Source organism: Heliangelus exortis, chromosome 17 (genome assembly GCF_036169615.1).
Source record: "Heliangelus exortis chromosome 17, bHelExo1.hap1, whole genome shotgun sequence".
In the NCBI taxonomy this organism is placed as follows: domain Eukaryota; kingdom Metazoa; phylum Chordata; class Aves; order Apodiformes; family Trochilidae; genus Heliangelus; species Heliangelus exortis.
Window position 1 is genome coordinate 7652461 of NC_092438.1, and position 20600 is coordinate 7673060.

Below are 20600 nucleotides of genomic sequence, written 5' to 3' on the forward strand. Positions count from 1 at the left end.
ATTCTCCTGTTAATGTCTATAGCCTCATACATTTGTGCAGCAAACAGTCTGTTAAGGAATAAAAATTACAGTTTTAGTTATCCTGTGGTGCTTCAAGTTCCACCTGACCTACAGGAGACTGACATGTCAATAGAGTTCACTTAGCAACCCCTGTGTCATGGAAGGCTTTTTATTGTAGGTGGGGCAAAATACAAACCCACAGCACCCTTCTGTTGACTCCCAATTACATTAACCTCTTGCATCTATAAAATGAATTTATCCTCCCACACATCATTCACACCTGTAGTCCCACAAAAACACACAGACTAAAATCCTTGAGCCCTGAAGTTCCTGAAGGTTTTGCAATGGACTTCGAGAGGTTGGATTTCAGTTTTCTTTCCCCAGCAAATATACTATTTGTCTGATTACCTTAAATCCAGTTGTTTCTTTCTCCAATCTGTCTGCACTGAAAAAACATCTGAGGTGTAAGAGGATGAAGATGTTTTTCTGTAATTTTCAGTGGTGCAAGAAGTCTAGAAGGGAGTCTATGATTATGTTTACTTGGCAGTTCAGCATTTTAGGACTATCCCTGCTAAGTCTACAAAATTCACATTGTCTGTTGCTGAAATAATCCCTCATAACCAATTGCTCTACCTATAGCCCTTGGGCTCTGTGTATTAGAAGACCAAATGACACAGCAGGTTTATTACTTCAAGGTAATTTCACACAAGTTAAGTAATGAAACACTAGAGTCAAACTGGTTCAAATCTTAGTTTAAATGTACTTTATATTCTCTCTACTAGGGAGGCAAAAATCCATACAGATAAGAGTAGAATAACAGGCAAAAACCCACAGCTTGTTCCTTGGCTTTTCAAACCTGAAATCCATTATCTAGAGATCCACCACTTACCAGCACACACACCAGGGCACAGTCTGAACAGATGGTTCAAAGCTAGCTGTCAATCTGCTTGCAGTTCAAAACAGCAGTGAACTACTCCAGCTGTTTTCCAGATCAAAAATATTATTGTCATTTTGCTATCGCTGCGTGCTGAGGGTTATGTAACAAAAATGCACGTGTCCCTCTGCCTGGAATGCAATTAATTTCCTCCCTCCCCACTGAGAGCAGTAACTAACAATTCCAACTGTCTGGATGCTTCAGTTTTGAGCACAGCCAGAGATGCAACCCTGGAATTACTCCACGTGGTAACCCACTATTTGTGACGTGCCAGTCTTGTGGAGGTCTTACAGATAGGGTATATGCTTTGCAGTTTGAAAAAAAAATATACCCTATCCTCCTGTTTATACATGACCTCCTACTGTCTGTAGGGTACTATGAATGCTCTGCTGCAGATCTTCAGTTTAACCACAGATTTTGCCTTAGGCTGGCATTTTATGTCTTCTAAATAAGTGTGCTAACTACATGAAGCAACTGCTTCAGAACTGAAATCAGCAGCTAGGCTTGCTGTATACTTTGGTATGCAAAAATCAAGCACTGCACACTATTAAATTTAAAACTGTGGTATAACCCCATCTTTATTTACTAATACCCAAACATCAGGCAGGCAGTTAAATTCAGACCCTGTAATGCTTCACCACTTCATGCAATTTGCTTATATAAAGAGAACAATTGGAATGCCTTTGCTCAGGAAGAGTGCTCAAGAAACAAAACTCATTTCCTCAGTGCAATTTTCTCTGCAATGTGTCTTTCATCTTTGTAAGTACAGCTATCCCAGAAGTATTTGTATATCAACTACAAGATCTTCAGGACAGGAGTTGCCAGTCTATAAAATGTTTGCACCTCTCTCAGTTGTTCCTGTGATATGAATACAAGGGGGTGAGCAGGTACACAAGGGCGTCAGCTGAGATGAAACATTAACTTACTACTTAACTGCTGCAATTTCCTTTAATGTCTTATTACTTGGTTCAGCTTGTTCTGGATTTCTGGCAGGGTTTACAGCTAACTTCTGGAGGGAGCACCTGCAGTAGTGTTGCCATTCTCACCTGGTTAAATAAGCCAGAGCCAGCTCGCATCCTGACGGCTTTTTGGGCTCCACCTTTTTAGTAGAGATCCCAGCTTCCCTCAGCAGCTGTTTTTCCTTCTTCTTGCGCTCTTTTTTTAATTTTCTTTCCAGTTTCCTCTTTTCCTCTGCAGTAAGTTCTTCCTCTTCTTTCGGTGCCTGAAACAATCAGCATTTAAAAAAGTGTCTATAGGGAAGTGAGCAAAATTTATACACATGCAATTGAAGTGCACAGGTAATATTTAAAACCAGAAACTTTAAGCATTATGATGTTACTGTTAACAAAACTTCCATCACCCCTCTACCCCACTCAGTCCACAGAACTGCAAACACTGCACCTGCAGAACTCTGTAGAATTGCCCTCTACAGATGATCGTACTCATATAGATGGTTATTCTCAGCACCTCAGGAATCTGAGCACTTTCTGTCTGCGTATTAAACAGTACATCTACAATTTGTTGTGCTCCTTCCTTAATACCCTTAATTTTAGGGGCTGTTCTGCAACTTCACAATTCCCTGGACTGACAAAACCTCTATCTGCCATGCAGCAGCTTCACCTCCATCATGCCAAAGCAGAAGACTTTCATCCAAGACCTCCTGGAGATCCTTTAGCAGCCTTGTGTAAACGTACACATGATTTTCAGTCAGCATTTACACATACACCTCACAGAGGGCATCCAAACCCCTATGTACCTTGGGAAGGAGGAGGATTTTGAGCACTTCTGTGCTACCTCCTGGTTGAAAACTGAGAAATGAAGACAGCACAAAATCCTGCAGAAAAGACTCCTACACTGTATTGCTTTGAGATATTTCCAGATCCAAGACTGAGGGCTGGTGCTCATCCTTAGCTTATAAAATATCTAACTGATACACTCATCAACTTTTAAGGAACTGCTGCATCTTTGCCATGTCTCTGGGTCAGGCACTAGGATAAAATGAAGCTTAAATGTATGCACAAGGCCTATTTAAATATCACCTTCTCTTCCAAGCCAAGAACAGACATACAGCAGCAAAAATACTAGAAGTTTTCACTCTTGTGATGAGCTCAGGGTTCTAGCCCTGTGTTGTACAACATCATTCACACACAGTGCTAATTTACATCATTCTTGCTGACATTCAAGCAAAGGATGGTTAAACCAGACAATACCTGAACATAATCTTAATTGCCAAAGACACCTGATGAGGACCAAACATTTCCTCAGTGTCAAATCATATGTCATCTAAGTTTACCCTGACTCATCTTTTCAACTTTCTATTTTCAAAGACCAAAAACCAGTAAGAAAGCAGAAATTAGAATAAATGGGAATGAAACAGTAAAGAGGATGTGTTCTTTTTGTTTAAAATACATTTTAACTGTTTTTATGGAAAAGACAGCACTCATGTGCAAACACATGAAAAAAAAAACAACATATGCTGCATTTGTATAGAAGATGTTTCATAACTCACACTGAGAATAAAATAATATTTGGGGTGAAGGTAGGTACATAATTGTTATACAGGAAACAACGTTTTCATTTGAAAAGCCACCCTGGTACTTACTAAAATAACAATCCAGACACACAAAGCCCAGGAAAACACTGAGGGTGGTCATTTATAAAGTGTTTGTAAAAGATTACTACAGCAGCTGTCCAACAGACGACACACTACAGTTAATCTTCTTTTAAAAATAATGTAATGAATTTGTTTACTTTTCTGTGAGCCATGAAGCTTTCAAATAAAGTGACTGTGGCACATCATTAGAGTCGGTCTGATAAAGAGGCCTCTGCTTCTTCATACTTACAGTAAATGCATATCTCTGCACCTTCCCTTCCCCCCCACATTCCTTGCATTATCCAAAAGCTTTTTATCCCTCTCCCTAACCGTTCCATGAAAAACAAAACAAGTTGCTCCCTCCTTGTAGGTCCCAATGTAAATACCAAGCCCTGACAACATTTGTTTCCAGCATCGCAATGGATGCACCGTAGGCAATTGGAAACCAGAGCTTTGTTCTCCCCGCAGGGCTGGAGCTGCCCTGGGCATTAAAGAGTCAGGATTTACAGCTGGAGGCACCTTCTGCTAGGCCACAGCACCATCCAAAGAAAATCAGATTCATCAGGCTGCTCTTTGGGACCCCAGGACATGTACTGTGAAAGCCCTCAAGTTTACATCTCCAGCAGCTTTTCTGGTTGCAACTCTACTTTCCATCATCCCCATCAAAATGATTAATCTGGTAGGAGGTTCCACAACATGGCCTTGGCTGCTTTTTGATTTGAAAGACAGAAGTTTTATGTGTTTCATAAAATACCTATGTTTGATTGGTATTCTTCACTGAAGCTGAGGGCAGTTCTCACCCAATTTAAAAGAGAAAAAAAAAATACAACAATCAGAATCAACTTTTCCCAAAACTTAGGACTCAAAACAAACCCAAACCTTTCACTGGAATTTAAAGCTGAGCTGTATTTATTTTACCTTGAATCATCTGCTATGATACTCCAGTGATGGATCTCTCCTTTCTTTAAACCAACAACTTTATTTTTTAATTCCATTTTCCCTGAACCATTAGTGTGACTGTTTTTCTGAAAGATGTGTCCAAAGTTTGTGAGCCATTCAAATGGAGACTTGTAGTATTACACCACTACTTGAACTTAAAAAGCTCAACCAACAGAACCTCATTGTTTTGAGGTCATAAACATTCCACGTTGTCTCCCTCTCTGTTTATAAAGTGACATCACAATTTGTAGTGCTAAAATTTAGCCTTGACTACAGCATTGTAAAGTCCATATTTGAGTGTGTCAGACACTTGTTTATTGAAGTGAGAAATTTAAACCACATGCATACAGAAAAACACAACACTTGCTTATTTGCAAAGCCTGCTGAGAGCTTCCACACCACCTTGGCTCATGGGCTCATTAGATCTCAATCTAAACAAAGTCAGGGTAGGTCAGTGCACTTGAATGAATGACATTCAGAAGGGAGCCAGTGGGTTTGTGTGATTAAGGAGGTGGGAGTCTTCCACTTGGAAACTTTCCAGAAGGCCTGAAAAGGTGCTAAAAGATGCCACGTTCTGAATAAAGGACAGACCCCCAAATATTTAACACTTAGGCTCATAAAAATTCATCTCATCTTAGCAATGGTCTGGAGATGGGATGTCAGCTTGGACACCTCCAAGCAAACTCCCAAAGTTCACACCATGTTATGTCAACCTGAATGCAAAACCCTGTGACTGCCCCTACAGAGCCTTTCACCAGGACCAGGCTCCATATTTCTGAATTCTGTGTAAACAAAGCAATGTACTGTAAGGAGTCGAAGGCATCTGATTCAAACTCTCTGGAGGCTTCAGCTGAGGCAAGTTTTAGATAGCAGTGAAAGTTTTCCATTATTCTTTGTAATCTTAGAAGCACTGCACAACTTTAAATATTTTGTGAGTCCTCAGAAATCATGAAAGAAGCCATCTCCAACTGAAGTTAAGCATTTAATAGTGTAAAGCAGTGCTGCTAAGCAGCTCAGAACAGAGAAAAGTAACTATAACTCCAAGAGAAACTGGAAAGGGCAGAATGATGTACCCCAGGCAGCTTTTCTTGAAGACACCTCACCCTTTTTTCTGCAGCAAGTCACAAAACCAAACAGATCTAGTTTTTCAGAGACTGCAGAAGTGCTTATACTGCCAGGGGACTATGAACAGTAAGAACAGGGGACTATGAACAGCCAGAACCAAGGCATCATGAACAGCATACTAATTCTGTGGTGTTTCAGCAGAGCAATAAGTACATTTTTAAGGTTGTTTCCAGATTCATAGTTGCCCAAAGATCCTCGACTGCCTCATACTTGAGTAGAATTGAAGACATCTAAAGGTTTTGTTCCTCCTTTTCATGTATCACTCTTTCAAAGGCTTTTACATCTGCATCCCTAGCTCTCTGTTGCCAGCATAGAATAAAGCTGACAAAGAGTCACAAACTCTGAAGAATTGCCACAATGAACAGAATACGCATTTATTATGATTTTTTTTCTCTGAAATTCTCTTGTGTAGGTCTGAACTTTCTGCCTGTTCCAGGGTTCAGCTTTGCTGCCAAACCTATAGCAGTAACCACAGTCCAAGCCACAACTCCTCATTTACTGTTTATTAGTGCCAGTGAATCCAGCTCCTCCAAAGCAAAGTAGGCTTTTATCCCTTTCTACCAGCCCAGCAACACAAGTTTGTACAACAGCAAAGCAACCAACATCAGAAATTCAGAGGGATAAATTACAATTTGACTAACAGTGACAAACCTATAAAAAAGGTGTCAGATTTTCAACCCTCAAAGAGAAAGATGGGGAAACGGATGATATGGCTTCTTTCATAGTAGGAGCATTGTATTGCCTTGTTTGTTCATTAAGCTCGTGTTATTTCATAACTTTTAATATAGAGAAATGTCAAAGGAGGCTTTGTTCACTGACCAAGAACTGAGGGGGTGCTCCCGATCTGTCACGTCATGGCTTCTGCTTACAAGTAGCCTTTTGCCCCAGAAATGCTCCATGCATGATATCAGCATGCAAAACACTCCTGTTTCTGTCTTACACAATACATATGAACCCAGATAAATAACTGGCCATCTGCCAGCTTGAAAAACAAAAAGCAGAATCTATAAACACAGTTCAAAACCTACAAAGAAGAAAGATTGGCAAATCATTAGATGCAAGGTTCATAAAAGAAAGATTGACAAATGATTTACTATCTGTGATGCCACTAAAGCTATAGAATTTGCATAAAATATCTCATGGACATACTAAATTTAAATAATGATTTTCTATCATTTAACACCTTATGAAAAGAACTATTACCAAAGAAGGCATATGAAATTTCTTTACCACGCAGAAAGCAAATTTTTAATTAAAAGTAACAGTTGTAGAAGTATACCTCCTTATACCATGTCTGTAGCACTTACTGCTCAAAGAAAAATTTAATTTTCATAAAAGCTAGGTGGCTTTAGAATCTCAGCTCCTTGTAACAAAAACACTGGAAATAACTTAAATTGACTTGGAAAGGTTTCTATAGATGCAGTCCAGGCAGAAAAGCCTCAAACAAGTTCTGCAGGATGCCAGATTTAAATAAGAACAAGGTTTTTTATCTTTCTGTTCCAGGAAAGGATTCTTTTAGTGGCCATGGTTTTGTCCTGTTTTGTTTTATAAAAAGTGTCCTTATGTACACAGCTATGGTATCTCACAAGCACAAGTAATCAGGTAGCACCCTAAATCTGCAGCTATAATTCAGAATAGATGCACCTTCATTAGCTTGAAACCAGGCTTCATTTAAAACTACAGGTTTCATAGATTTACACCCAGTACTGAAGAGCATATAAAGTGCTATCATTGGGAACTGCTGAACAAGAACAAATTGAACAATTTGCTAAATTAAATGAAAGCATTTATAGGCACACAGAACAATACAATGTACAAAACCTAGCTTGGTGAATTCCAGTTTCTAGTTTGTTTGCTCCTACGAAACACACTGTAGCAGATTAAGTTCTACGGCATAAATTAGTACCATATTTTATTTCTCTTTTTTCTCCACCAGTATCACAGTTCTGAATACAACAGAAATATTTAAGCCACCACCGCGACTGCTGGCTTGGGGAATGCAGTTTTGCTTCATTTGCAACTACAGCACTGCCAGGAATTTTCACATATTTGTTGAAGGATTTTGCTTACTCCCCTAATTAAACCACGTTCAACCAATCAGGAGGAGATGGAATTAAAAAAAAAAAAAAAAAAAAAAAAAAAAAAAAAAAAAAAAAAAAAAAAGAAAAAAGGAAACCCCACGGAAATCATTTGTATCCACATCCCTGTGGCTTACACACAGCCCTTTTAACCCCTCCCCAAAAACACACAGAGGAATTTTAATAGAAGGAGCACAAGGCTGTCACAGCACTCTTGTGTTTTCATCACCACCAAAGTCGAGCTCTTTAAGGGTGCTGACAATTCCTTCCAAAGCTTCAAAAGGTTTGGGGGCTGAGAGAAGAGGTAGAAGCCGAGCGTAGGCTGGTTTGAAATCCTCGCTGGAGAATTAAAAAAAAACCAAAAAAACCCAAAAACAAAACAAACCCAAAAAAAACCCCCAAAAAAACCAACAACCCAACACAACCCCAAACCACGAGCTCGATCTCCTCCAATGAAAAGAGGTACCAGAGGGTGTAGGCAGGTTGCCAGGCGAGCTCGGCAGCGTGACCGCACTGCATTGAGTTTCTTTAATGAAAGCCAGGAAAGAACACATTACACAGTGTTTCTTCTGCGAGCCAGCTAGCCTCCAGTGATTGAAATCAATAAAAACAGTCGGCAAGGGGCCCAGTGGGGGAAGAGAGAAATCTCCACTACAGCATTCAGTTTGCTTTCCACTTTCTCCCTCCCCCGCTGAAGTTAAACTCTGAAGATCACCCTGAGAAGCTGCTTCGCTTCCAGCGCAGGGAAGACGCTGGTGGGGATTTAAAGGAAGCGAGCGCTTCCCTTCGCCTCCCTCCCTCCAGCTCTGCCCCCAGCCCGAAGGAAATGAAAAGCTTGTTTGGAATTTGAATCCTGCCTGGAAAAAACTTCATCGGACAAGTGCATCGTCCTGCCTTTCAGGAAAGGGGATGGATTTTACGGTTAGAGAATGCTAAAAGGTGAGAGGGGAGAGAAAAGCAGGAATCGGATTCAAGCAGAGCCCACGTCCAGGCTAGGATGTCCAGCACGGCAGAGGGGACCTCTGAAGCTGCAGGAAGGACTGCAAGCAAGTGCCTGAGATTGGGGCGATCCACATCCTAAAGCGACCCAAATATTCGGGGACACGTGACCGAGGTGCCGACCCAGGTAGGCAGAACCTGCTTTTAACAATTCCCAGCCCCGCACCCCAAACCCTCCCTCCTGCCCCAGCCTCCTGACTGCCCCATGCCTGCCCGGGTTAACACTAAGCTGATCCTGCCTGGAAAGATTGTAGGGTCACTAACCTGCACTGAACTATAAAACATAGACAAAAGGCCTTTGTTTAACATTTTTTGCACTGAATTTTCTGGTTGACAAGGTAGGAAGGGGCCATTGCATAACTCCAGCCCCTCCAGGGGAGCTCCCAGTCCAGGAGGGCCCTCTCGGAGTAAGGAAACCCAACTGACACCACACTGTGATCTGAGAGAGAGCCAGTAATGAATTTCTAATATGGTCCATATTTATCTATTTTATTTATGTATTTTAATCACCATAGCAGCCACATACAGTACATACTTGCAGCGAGTTCCATGTGCTGATCTGTACCGGGAATTTCAGCAACTTCCCTGCACAGGGACCAGGCTGATTGTTTTGTCAAAAAAGAACTTTGTAATTACCTGTTAATACTGCCAAGGGGGATTTCTCGCTCGGTATTCAGGAGTGACTGGCACAGGTTTGCCCAGCACACACAGATTCTGCCATTCCCCCCAGGCATGCAGTTTTTATACAGATACCCCCAGACACACGGGATCACAGGTATAGATCACATCCTTCCCAAGATTTTGGCCAACTTCAGATGATTTATCTAGACTTCAGTGAGGCACGGAGGCTTGAAATCAAAGCCTGCCTTTTGCAAAGCTAGCAAAAAACGAGGGCAGCTGGATCTCTTTCCCAGTAATGGCAGGGATTCCCTGGGACAGACAATAATTAGGTGCCTATGGAGCAAGAGCAACCACGCTTGAGCCCTCTGTGCTGCCCATCTTCAGATGTTGACAGCAACACACATGGGCCCTGCCAGAGAGAGTGGGGGAGACTGAATGACTCCAGTTCCACTCAGGACCCCCAAGAGGATCTTTCTGCACCTCATTATCCCATACCTGTAGGATACAAACAGTCTGGATGATTGATGATAAAAGAGACTTCCCAGTGTCTCCTCCATTTCAGTACCACCAGACAGAATGCAACAATTCACTCCAGCAAGTGCATAATTCTGCAGGTGCAAATGTTGCTCTTTCTTTGGAAAACGTACCCTTTTAAGGCTGATTTTATTATTTTCTCATCACATGAAAATAAAACTTACCCAATCACCTAAAGAGTGACCTGGAGAACACCCCCATGACCAAAAGTAAAAAAGCTATTTTTGCATAGAGGCTTAAGCATTTTTAAAGCATGAAATGTTCTGATCAAGCTACAAAAATAGCTGAGGCTATATTTAAATAGTAATAAGTTTTTACACCAGTTGTTTTGGTTTTTTTTTTTTTGGTCCAGTTTTGAACTGTTGAAATTCATAATAGAAGATGGTCCTCTATGAGTTTTTGGGCATACCTACAGACCCAAGATTCACCTCACTCTTTACAAAATCTGTCCCATGTTTTGCCTCCCCCCTGCAGAGATCATTTGCAGAAATGACAGCACCTTCACAGTTCAGGGATCACTGCACTCCCTCCCACATCAATCAACAAGGTTGTTTGGCACTTCTCTTGGAGCTAAATTTACCTTTATGCAAAGGAACTCATGAAAGCCTTTACTTCAAATTCAAACAAAGCAAGCTGAGGTGAAGCCCAGACAATGTGTATCAGTGGTACTGAGACATTCTCAAGCTCAGATAATATTCCTCCTCATTAGTCCCTCAGTAGGAAATATGAATATTATCTCCAAAGCAGAGTGCAGGGTATTTTTGCTCATAGGGATGCATCTTTCAGAAGCTAAGTGGTTAGATATTCCAAAGCATTTACTGTTAATGGAATGTGTTCTTCAAATGCATAAACTACAAAAAAAAAAAAAAAAGGATCATGTGTTTTCTTATTCAGAAGACATTTTGACCCAAACCAGACATTTTGACCCTTGATGCCAATGCTATTAAAGGAGACTCCCTGAACAGTGATCCTGTCCTTCTGCCTTTAAACTGTGGCGATCTGGAAGAATCCCATGTGATTTGCTGAGTTGGACACAACAAAACAGAACTGATGGGAACCTATTCTTCCCATTTCTGGTAGTCTTGCTAAGTCTCAGATCACCAGGAGTATTTAGTCCTCAACAACAAATCACATCAAGAGTTTGTTTAGCAAATAGTTCATACCAGTTGTCCTTAAAGCAATATATGTTGGTAAAAGAGCTTCTGGAAAACAGTATATAATGTTTTGTGTAAGTCAAAAGTATAATAAATGCCCTTACCAGTGGAAGGACAAACATTTTTTTTTCAATGTCATCTATCTAAATCTTTATGAAGGTAAAGATCTGGGTACTACAACAGGAGTTGAATGGCTATTCCAAAAATGCTAAAATTTAACAATAAAATATCAGGACTTGCTAAATACCTGAATGGTCTATCTCAGGTGAAATAAAACACTTTTGTTTGCATTGGCAGAAAAAGAGAGTTGCCATTCCTTCCAAATGAACATGATCTGACACTTCTTAAATACTGTAAAGCTTAAAGGTAGCTCATATTTTATTTCTACCAGCAATTCATGTTCCCTGTACTAAATTCATTCAGAGTATATTTAGTTCCCTCAGTCTCAAACTGACAGTTTCTCTTCAATGTACCCGTTCTGACACAAAAATGAACATACAGCTGGAGAAGGTGCATTTTCCCTCATCTATGAGAAAGACTAGTTAAGCAGAAGACTAATAATTAAATAAAAAATAAAGGGTTTTCCATCCCTAGGAAAGGCATTTTTCTTACAATTCAGATAGGAATCCGTATGTTTTACTTAAGAGATTCTTTGTTAAAAACAAAAAGGATATAAAAACCCTTAAAAAACCCTCATATCTCTTTACCAGCAAGTTCTCTTTAGCTTCAGCTTCAGAGTTTACCCGGGTGTGTAGCTGGAGGGAATTAATGTCCCAGTATATGCTCTCCACTATTAAACTCTGTGTTCTTCCACTGAGTTAAAAGCAAAAATAGTATCTCAACAAATTCTTATTCATTGAATTCTAATTTAACAAAATTAGTATCACTATACTTTCCTCTGCTAAGGTCTTTTTGTTTTTTAAAAAAAAAAGCTAAATATTCCAGAATGTATTTCATCCATATATCTATTTAGATATTCAATGGCACACATATGCAGGAACATGCAATTTTCAGTTTATGATGAACAAGACCCAAAAGAAGACACTCAAGAAAACAGAGTGGGCAGGATTAATTTCTCCAGCAGATTGCATTCATTTCATGATTTGACATCCCTAAAATAGACACTCAGGGCAACACCCAAAACACAAGCAGCCCCTCAACTATCCTGCAAATTCAAACCACGACAACTGCACGCACTGGTGCCAATAACCTCTGTCTTGCCACTTGATTTGTTTTACAACTGGATAAATGGGTTGGCAAACCAAATTGGACCCTAAGTTTGGCCATGAAAAGAGAAACAGATTAACACAAAATGAGGAATGGATGTGATGGGCACTGCAGATTTTTGCATTGGGCTTTGTGTCCAGGGATACCCAGAGATGGGTGACTGAGAGTGTGACAATTGCTTCCTGACAGATGATTATTTTTGTAAATATATATAATTTCAATTAAATGCCATTTCAACACCCATATGCAGAATCTGAACCTCTTTAAAGCAACAAGTACTACAAAGCTCCACGTGTATCTCATGTACAGTCCAGTTCCCAGCACACAACTTGTTTTCAGAAGTTTTGTCTGAAGGAGAAAGGTAAAGGAACAATGGTTCTAGGAACTGGCATGAATGCCACCATCTCCCTTTCCTCCTGACCTGGCTGCTGCTCTTCCAATCACAGAGATGAAATGCAAGCAGTGCTGCCTCCTTGGACATGGCAGGCAGGAGGAAAGAGTTGGAAATTTTGTTTCTCAGTTGATATTGTCTCCTGAAAGTTCTTTAAGAAAGTTCCATTCCTCTTTTCAGCATTTTGAAAGGCTCTGAAGCTGAAATGCAACCCATTCCCCAAATCCTATATTTTTAGCAAAGCTCTACATCCCTTCCTGTGAGTTCCCTGCTAACTATAAGATAATGCTAAGCTCTCCAAATTTATCACACTGTCCTGGAACACTGAAATGACATCAGGTTTTGTGTACCCTCATTACACTTTTGTGAGGAAGAGCAGAAAATTGAAAAACAATTCTGATTTAAGACCCCAAATTAAAACCTGTCGAGTGTTTAGTAAAAATACTCTATAAAACCTGTTTGTATTTTGACAGACCACAACTGAAGAATATCACTGTAAAAGTATCACAGAACACGGTGTGTGTTGGTGGCATTTGTTGTTTTGGAACAAGGGCACCTAGCAAAGCATCTTAAAATAAAGTTGTATTAATCTACATTTCATTAATAAGTATCTTATACATATGTATAAAATAATGCAAATTGAATTTAAAACTCATGTTACTTTCAAAGTGAAGCTTTACAGGCAGAAATCACATTTTACATCTTTGATGAACCAAGTATAAATACAACAGAAAACAGCAGCTGCCCACATAATTTCAAAGTTAAGTCTAAAACAGAGTGGATAATTACAGATGGAATAACATGGGAAATACAAGAAAACACAGATCAGCCCACTAAGAGGAGGATTAAGTTTATCACATCCTTGTTGTGTTATCATGCATTTTGGCAGGGATCAAAGGAAAGAAAAGTTTTAATGTAGGAACAGCAAGTGACTGCTTCACCAAGGCAGCAAAGCAGAAAGCACTGGAGATGGATATTATAAATGCAGACTGTCAAAGGTAAATGAATTGTTAATGAAAGAATCAACATTTCCATAGAGCAGATGGGATAATGGCTAGAGTGGGAAGAGGTTGCAAAGCTTTGGAAGGCAAGTGGTTTATGCTTGGCAGAAGAAAAAGGGAGCAAAGGAAAAGAGAGATTAATAGCAAATGGAAGGTTCATCTTGAGGGAATTCTGATGCTCAAGAAATTTTTATTAAAATTTAACTAGGCTGGATAAAATACAAGATGCCAGATTTCTTTTTCAAATGGCAACAGAAAAGCTTCATATTTCTTTCTACTTGCAAAAAAAACACAGTATTCTTTAAAACAGGAAAAGAAAATTGAAACTAAAAAAAAAAAAAAACCTAAAGATTCTACCATAACGAGGCATTCCAGTATTATGAATGAGAAATGAGAAAGTTGACATCATACTTCTTTGTTGAAGAATTAATTAAAAGTCAAGGTGTTTCCCAAAACACTTTAAAAAAAATTGAAATCTCCAACAGAAAACAAATCAAATCAAGAAAATGTGTAATTGTCTCTTTTCCTGTTTAAAACTTTCTTTAGACAAGAGGACTTTAGCATGGAACACTGGGAGCTAAAATTAAACTGGAAGGTATTAAGGTAGAGCTGGAGAGATGCCCTCCTGCCAAGTGACACAGGCAGCATGGATACTGAAATGTGGAGGAGAACAGGAACTCTGAGAAGGTTGGAGAAGCCAGGAAAGTCAATGCCTCATTTTATTTCAACATAGCAAAGACATTGCACTGTACTTCCTTCACAGGATTCTTCCAGATTCTCTGAATGGGCTCTTCATTTATTTTATGTTTTAATAAAGTCTGTCAATGACCCTTAAAAACTTCAATTGACCCCAAAAATTCCAAAGCAGTTTTGAAACACTGACTTATCTCCCACAGTACATGACCAACCAGGTCTCCAGTAACAACAAAGTGCAAATGATAAATTTCAACTTTCAAGCTGTAAACTGGAGCATGATTGATACTTTTGCTGGCTTTGAAAATGTTCATAAATTTTTATTTTACTTACTTGTACGCTCAGATCTTGCCATGACTAGACATGGGATACAACTGGAAATGAAAGAGAAGCTGATTCATCAAGCACTCTAAACTCTCTGCTCTTTTGAGCTCTCTAAACTCTAAAACTCTGTTGTGCCTGGCAAAACATCCAGGACAGAATTCTTCAAGGTGGAAGCCCTGATCAGAGATCAAGCAAAGCAAACAAAAAAAAATATATCAAAGAACCTTAAAGAGTTTTCCATGATGCTTTTCAGCCCCCAAAGGTGATATAGCTCCTCTCTTGTTCTAGATTTGTCATGTCAACACTTACATAAATTGATTGAGTACTTGATATCTTAAATCCAACATACTTTATAAACAGTTGGAATCAACAATCTGAAATAAATACCTGAAATCACTTGGACAGCACTCCAGAGTTTGTCCACAAAACCAGCAGAAGAGCCATGAAAGATGAGCCTTGTGCAGAATTCTGATAGACCCAAGCCTCACAACTTCCATGCAATGCAAGGCTGAGATCAGCCATCAGAACAGCTCTGAAGAACAGAAACCTATCAAGCAAAACTCCAAGGAGTGGGTCATGCAGTTTTTGTAACTTTTTTCAGCTCCTAGCTGGTATTTATTTTAGGGAATATGAGGGTTCAGAAAAGCACCAGACTGTGTTTTAACTGCTGTGATACATAACAGTTCTGGACTGAGCTTTCTAATGTTTAGGTGTATCATTCAATTCTAGTTGCAGTCAGACCTTCTAAATTTCATGTGACTTTAAGCACCAGCAGAGCCTTCTACTATTACACAGCCAGGCTATGTCAGGCCAAGGGCAAAAGACACTGTGGTCAGCAGACCTTACACATTCATTTATCTGATAATTAATCTGAGATGCAATTTCATAATCACTTTCAAGATTCCTGATGCTCTAAAGGAGGCCACAGGACTTATTCTAATGACCATCCCAAAGAAGATCAGTGATATATATACTGGAGAATTCAAACAGCACACAAAATGGAGAGAAAAATATCAACTCTGCATATGTGAGGCCCTCACTGGCAAAATATATAGAATGTTCTTAAGCTGACAGTTTTATAACTCTAAATGGTTTCGCGAATGAAATCCAAACAAAAGAGCAGAGATGTTCTCTAAATCACTCAGCAATTGCTGCATAGAAAAACCAGCAACCACTAACTCCAACAAACAAAAAGAGATGATTTAAGTAAGCTTAATGAATGGAAAAAAAGGGCAGGATTTTTTAGTTGTTGTTCTTCCAGCTCTATTTTTCTATATTCTTGAACCTACACACATCATGATTCAGTTCACCCTGACAAATACTGTATAACCAACTATCAATCACATCAACTTTTTATACGTTGAGAGAAGTCAGATACCAAGTGATAAAAGGAGTTCAGGCAGAGGGCATATGTTAAGCAGCTGTGAGTCCCTTTAAGCTGTCTATATGCCTAAAAGCTTAATGTCATTAGAGAGGGCTCCAATTTCTTCCTCTCCCACCTTACCCTAGAATATCCACATTATATGTAATATAAATTATTAATTTTACTGGAAGAAATAAAGTCACACAGTGACTGCCTCAATACAAACAATATGCTTACAAATTAAATGTAGTATGTTTTGTTTACAATGAAAGATCATAAAATCAACTACTTCTAGGCTCTAAAGAAACCTTTACTTATGAATAAAAGAATCTTAGGTAATAGTTTCAGGAACAACTTAAACCTGCATAAATTAGTACTGCTGCCAAAAGACACCTTTTTTTCTTTCCTCCCACCTCTTCCTTGGGTTGGCATGAGTATTTTTGCAGTCTTGTAAACTTGCCTGGATTAAAATCACCTCTCTAACCCCCTCCAAAGGTTACTTTAAAACCAAATCACTTCCTTAATTGGATTCACTGTGAATATTTCTGCCAGCAAAAAGAGGAGGTGATAGAAAGGTGGAAGCAGGTGCCTGGGTGGCTTGTGAGATCTCATTTTTTGCAGCTTCGAGCCGAAGACTCTATTCCTTAAAATAAATATAAATGTAAAATATGCAGTGTAATAAATATAAGTGTAAAATATGTAATGCTGCTGTATGTATCCTACCTTCTAAGTACAGAGATGCTGAGTTTCAGTTTGCCAATTCTCAAATTATAATTGATCTTCTGGCTTTAGCTACTTTTAAGGAATGCCATGAATTGCATGGTTTGGGGCTTTCAGCTATTTCCCTCTAATTTCAAAATTACAGAAGAGGCCTATTAAAGACAGAAAAAAAAAAATTTTATTCTTAAGGCCTGAACTCAGGCAGTTCCCTTGAAATACAGGGGGGTATGGCAGTCACCAAGAACTTGGTTCTGTTATCAAGATGGGGGACAACATTTCCAATGACCTCAGTCAGATGCTGCAAAAAACCAGAGAAAGGAGTCAGCAGAGAATAGGAAATGTTTGAGTAAAAAGGAAGAAGAAACAGAGGGGAGCCAGAAAAATTAATGTTTATATGCAGGAGGGAACAGGAGAACTGAAAGCACAAAGAGCAGGAGGAGTATCTGGGGAGTGCACAGGACAATGAGGAACAGGAACTGGGGGCTTTGTGGAACAGATGGGGTAACACAAGGAGAAAGAAGAGGTGATCAGATGTGCTAAACCACGTGAAATAGCACAAGGCAAGAGTGCAATGGAGGAAAGGGAAATAAAGGCAAGAGTAAACACATGAGAAAAGCGAAGGATGTGAAACCTTTGAGCACGTTAGTAATATGACTGGAAAAGTTTTTCTCTGTTTAGAGAGATGGTCAAAAGAATTGCACCTCCCCAGACAGCCAGAAGACACAGCAGATAATCAGAAACACCTCCAGACAGAGCAGAGGCAAATCTCCCTGCTCATTCCTCAGATACTGATGCTCACTGCTAAGTAGAGAATCTGAGAGCATCATCCAGAAGGCAGCTACTATTTCTCAAAGCTAAGGAAACCTAAACCAAACAAAGTGGCATTTTTAAATGATAGAATGGCTAGGGTTGGAAGGGACCTTAAGGATCATCCAGCTTCATCCCTTGGATTCCAGTTCCAGTTGTGATTTAACCCCAGATTACCAATAATGTATGCTTCATATTAGTAGTATTAAGAAAGTGCCACACAAGAATCAGTCTATCAGGAACCCAGGACAACCATTTTCCTTCTACACAGAGGGTGAGCATTTCCAGTAGGACCAAACCAACATGGGCAAAATACTTTTACTATGTATTTGATAACCGAAAAAGATATTTTTCTTGCAGACACAAAGAAATCTTAAAAACTTCAATAGATAACCAGTATAGCACTTTATAAATTTTAATAATGAACAGAACTCGCATCTTTACAATACTGAAAGCATTAGTATAAAAAAGAAGTTCCTCTCTGATGTTCATCTTCTTAGGCAAGCTATTTGTTCAATCATTTTCTTCCTTTAGATGATGTTCTCTGGCTGCTAGAGCTGCTGCTCCCAGTATAAACTGTGCAGCATATACACTGACATCCTGTCCATCAGAAACTTGGAAGCACAGCCAGGAAACAAACAGCCAGGGAAGCAGATAGATTGCCACTGGAGTTGCCAGGTTTTCTGGCCTTTTCAACTTATAACTGCAGTGAGAAGCAGCTTCTTGCATTTTAGATCAAGTGAGAAAAGCCCCTTCCCTTCCTGCCTAGTGATCAGTAGTCAACAAACACATAAAAATTAATTTTTTTTGCTTTTGTTGCACATATACATGGCTTTGCTTGCTAATTCTGGAAAGGGTGACAGTCAATTATTAAACTGACCCAGAAATTTAACAGATGATGACTGAGCCTGCAGTAAATCTTCACTTTTATTACTTAGCTAATCAGATTAACAAATCCTACCAGTAATAACCCATACCTGTAACTTTATTATGATATCTGACCTAACAGAGAAAATAATCTCCACACAGGATACAAACACAAATATTTGACATGTCCAAGGCAGTTAAAGAGCGAGGAGAAGATGCAGTGGCATCGCCTGCCCTCCCCTTTGCAGTTCCCCTTGGAGCTGCATCATATCTGAGGCCATGGATCAGTTCATGGATCAGGCACAGCCAAGGGACAGTCCCCTGGTCACAGTTAAACTCTAAAGCCTCCTGATTATGTAAACAGAACACAGAGAAATCCCTGAGGTTTCCAACCTCACAGTGGATACCCACTTCCACACACCAGGAACTGGGTGTCTGTAACACGCCCACTCCTGTTACCTTGCACTTTTGTAGCAAATCTTACACCAGCAGCACAGAAAATGAGTTCACAGCTTCTGCTTCAAGAACAGCAAGAGCCAGGGCATCTGACACTGCAGATTTCAATACAGCCAGGATATGGAGGCACAGCCACTGAGACAGAAGGTGATCAGACATCTAACTCCAACATTCCTCTAAAAAAATGGAAAATTTCCAACTGGGACTGAGAGGGACACACCCTCTTAGAATTGTGTTTATTTCTAAATCTAAGTGATGGTCAGCTATCAAGTTATCTTTTGCCAAAACTATACAGCTAATATAAAAGCAACCCACTGAATCAGTGTACCTAGAGCAGAAGTAATAACTTAAATTTGACACACTGGAACTCCTTCTGACAAGGGTAAAACAAAAGGCATAAGAACTTCCACACTTCAGCCGACTTTTGCAGAACCAAAAAAAGGAAATGAAAATCAGTAAGCAAGCCATCTTAATAATTTTATCACCTTTGCTGTAAAATTGCTCCATCTTGCAACTATATTTTTTCATTTAAATGTTACACATAAGCACATGAGACTGACTAATTTTCTTCAGAAGGGTCTTCTATTTTGACCAAAGTACTTGGGGTCATTGGTACAGAAGTAATGCCACAGAGAAGTGCCCAGGTAAAAAATTTTTCAAACATTAGGTTAATTTGTTTTCTAAACCTAAACCAATATTTGATCAGTTGAACAAATATTTGAAATGCATTTGACTAGTTATCTATTAAGAAAGAAAACTAATTTATTTAAAAGGACTTTCCCCCTTCACTCACCACAAAATAAAATTTGGGTTGAGCTCACAAGATTTTAATTTTTTTTTTCCTGGTCTCAAATTGGACCCTTCTTAACAGATCATTCTTTAAGGGCACTGATGGGAAATGCTTCAGAAATAGGAAAGCTTTAAGAGGAAAGAACAGGTATACTGTAATAACTGATACTCCAAAACACTCTTCATATACTAATTTAAATAAGCAGAACTAGTTTAGATACTAAATTTTACCCCTAATTTAAGTAGTAGCTTGACCTTTGAATTAGGTATTAAGTGTGAGCTGGCCTTTGTTATGATTTTTGTTGTAAAAATAACATCTAGAAGAATCATCATGTCTTCCAGTCACATCTACAAGTAAAATCTGTCCCTTTGTTTAAAGAAAATGCTCAACCTCTATTTTCCTTGTAATTCCCTCCAAACACATCTATGATATTTTTACATGCATTTCAGGTTGTCTCCACCTGTGCTGCTGATCTCTTCCCCCTCAGGTCAGGGCAAAGAAGTTCAGCAGCTGAAGAATAACCAATTAAATTTGATCTCAGATCAAGTCTTGAACTAGAGAACATCTGTCCTTGCTGCAGTGGATTATATCACTACCATCTAAGTGAAAGTAACATTTGACAGTAGAAAGACTTTAATATGAAGTCTGAAAAAACTTGGGATGAAATAGATGGAGTCTAAAGAAGTGAAAAGCATCATCATCTCAGGTTTTATCTTCAGTTTAAAACTGGAAATATGATCAAAAGACTGGAAAAGAGTTGTTAGTTGCACATAAGTAACTGACCTGGAATGCCTCAAACTGTTCAACCTATACATTTACCAGAAATAAAAGTAGAACAATAACTTTTTAATACAGTTCCTCTTACAAGCTACTGTCAAGTATTTGTAAGCATTTTTATCTACTCAAAACGTAGATCTACTGCCAAACTGTTTCTCTTTCCTTTGAAATAAGTAAATAGATAAATAAATTTTTCTTAAAATCTGC

General features: G+C 39.1%; 2 protein-coding genes across 2 annotated transcripts in view; one reads left to right on the forward strand and one right to left on the reverse strand.

Moving 5' to 3' along the window:
* CHLSN (cholesin) overlaps positions 1–20600 on the reverse strand; it is a 121315-nt gene that overhangs the window by 23336 nt on the left and 77379 nt on the right. The window contains 1 exon segment of the mRNA XM_071760903.1: positions 1981–2156. Coding sequence (XP_071617004.1) covers positions 1981–2156 — 176 coding nt within the window.
* The window catches only part of GPR146 (G protein-coupled receptor 146), a 47461-nt gene continuing 35074 nt past the window's right edge, over positions 8214–20600 (forward strand). Inside the window, exon 1 of the mRNA XM_071760901.1 lies at positions 8214–8795. The gene's annotated coding sequence lies outside the window, so the exon portion shown is untranslated. The remainder of the gene's footprint in view (positions 8796–20600) is intronic.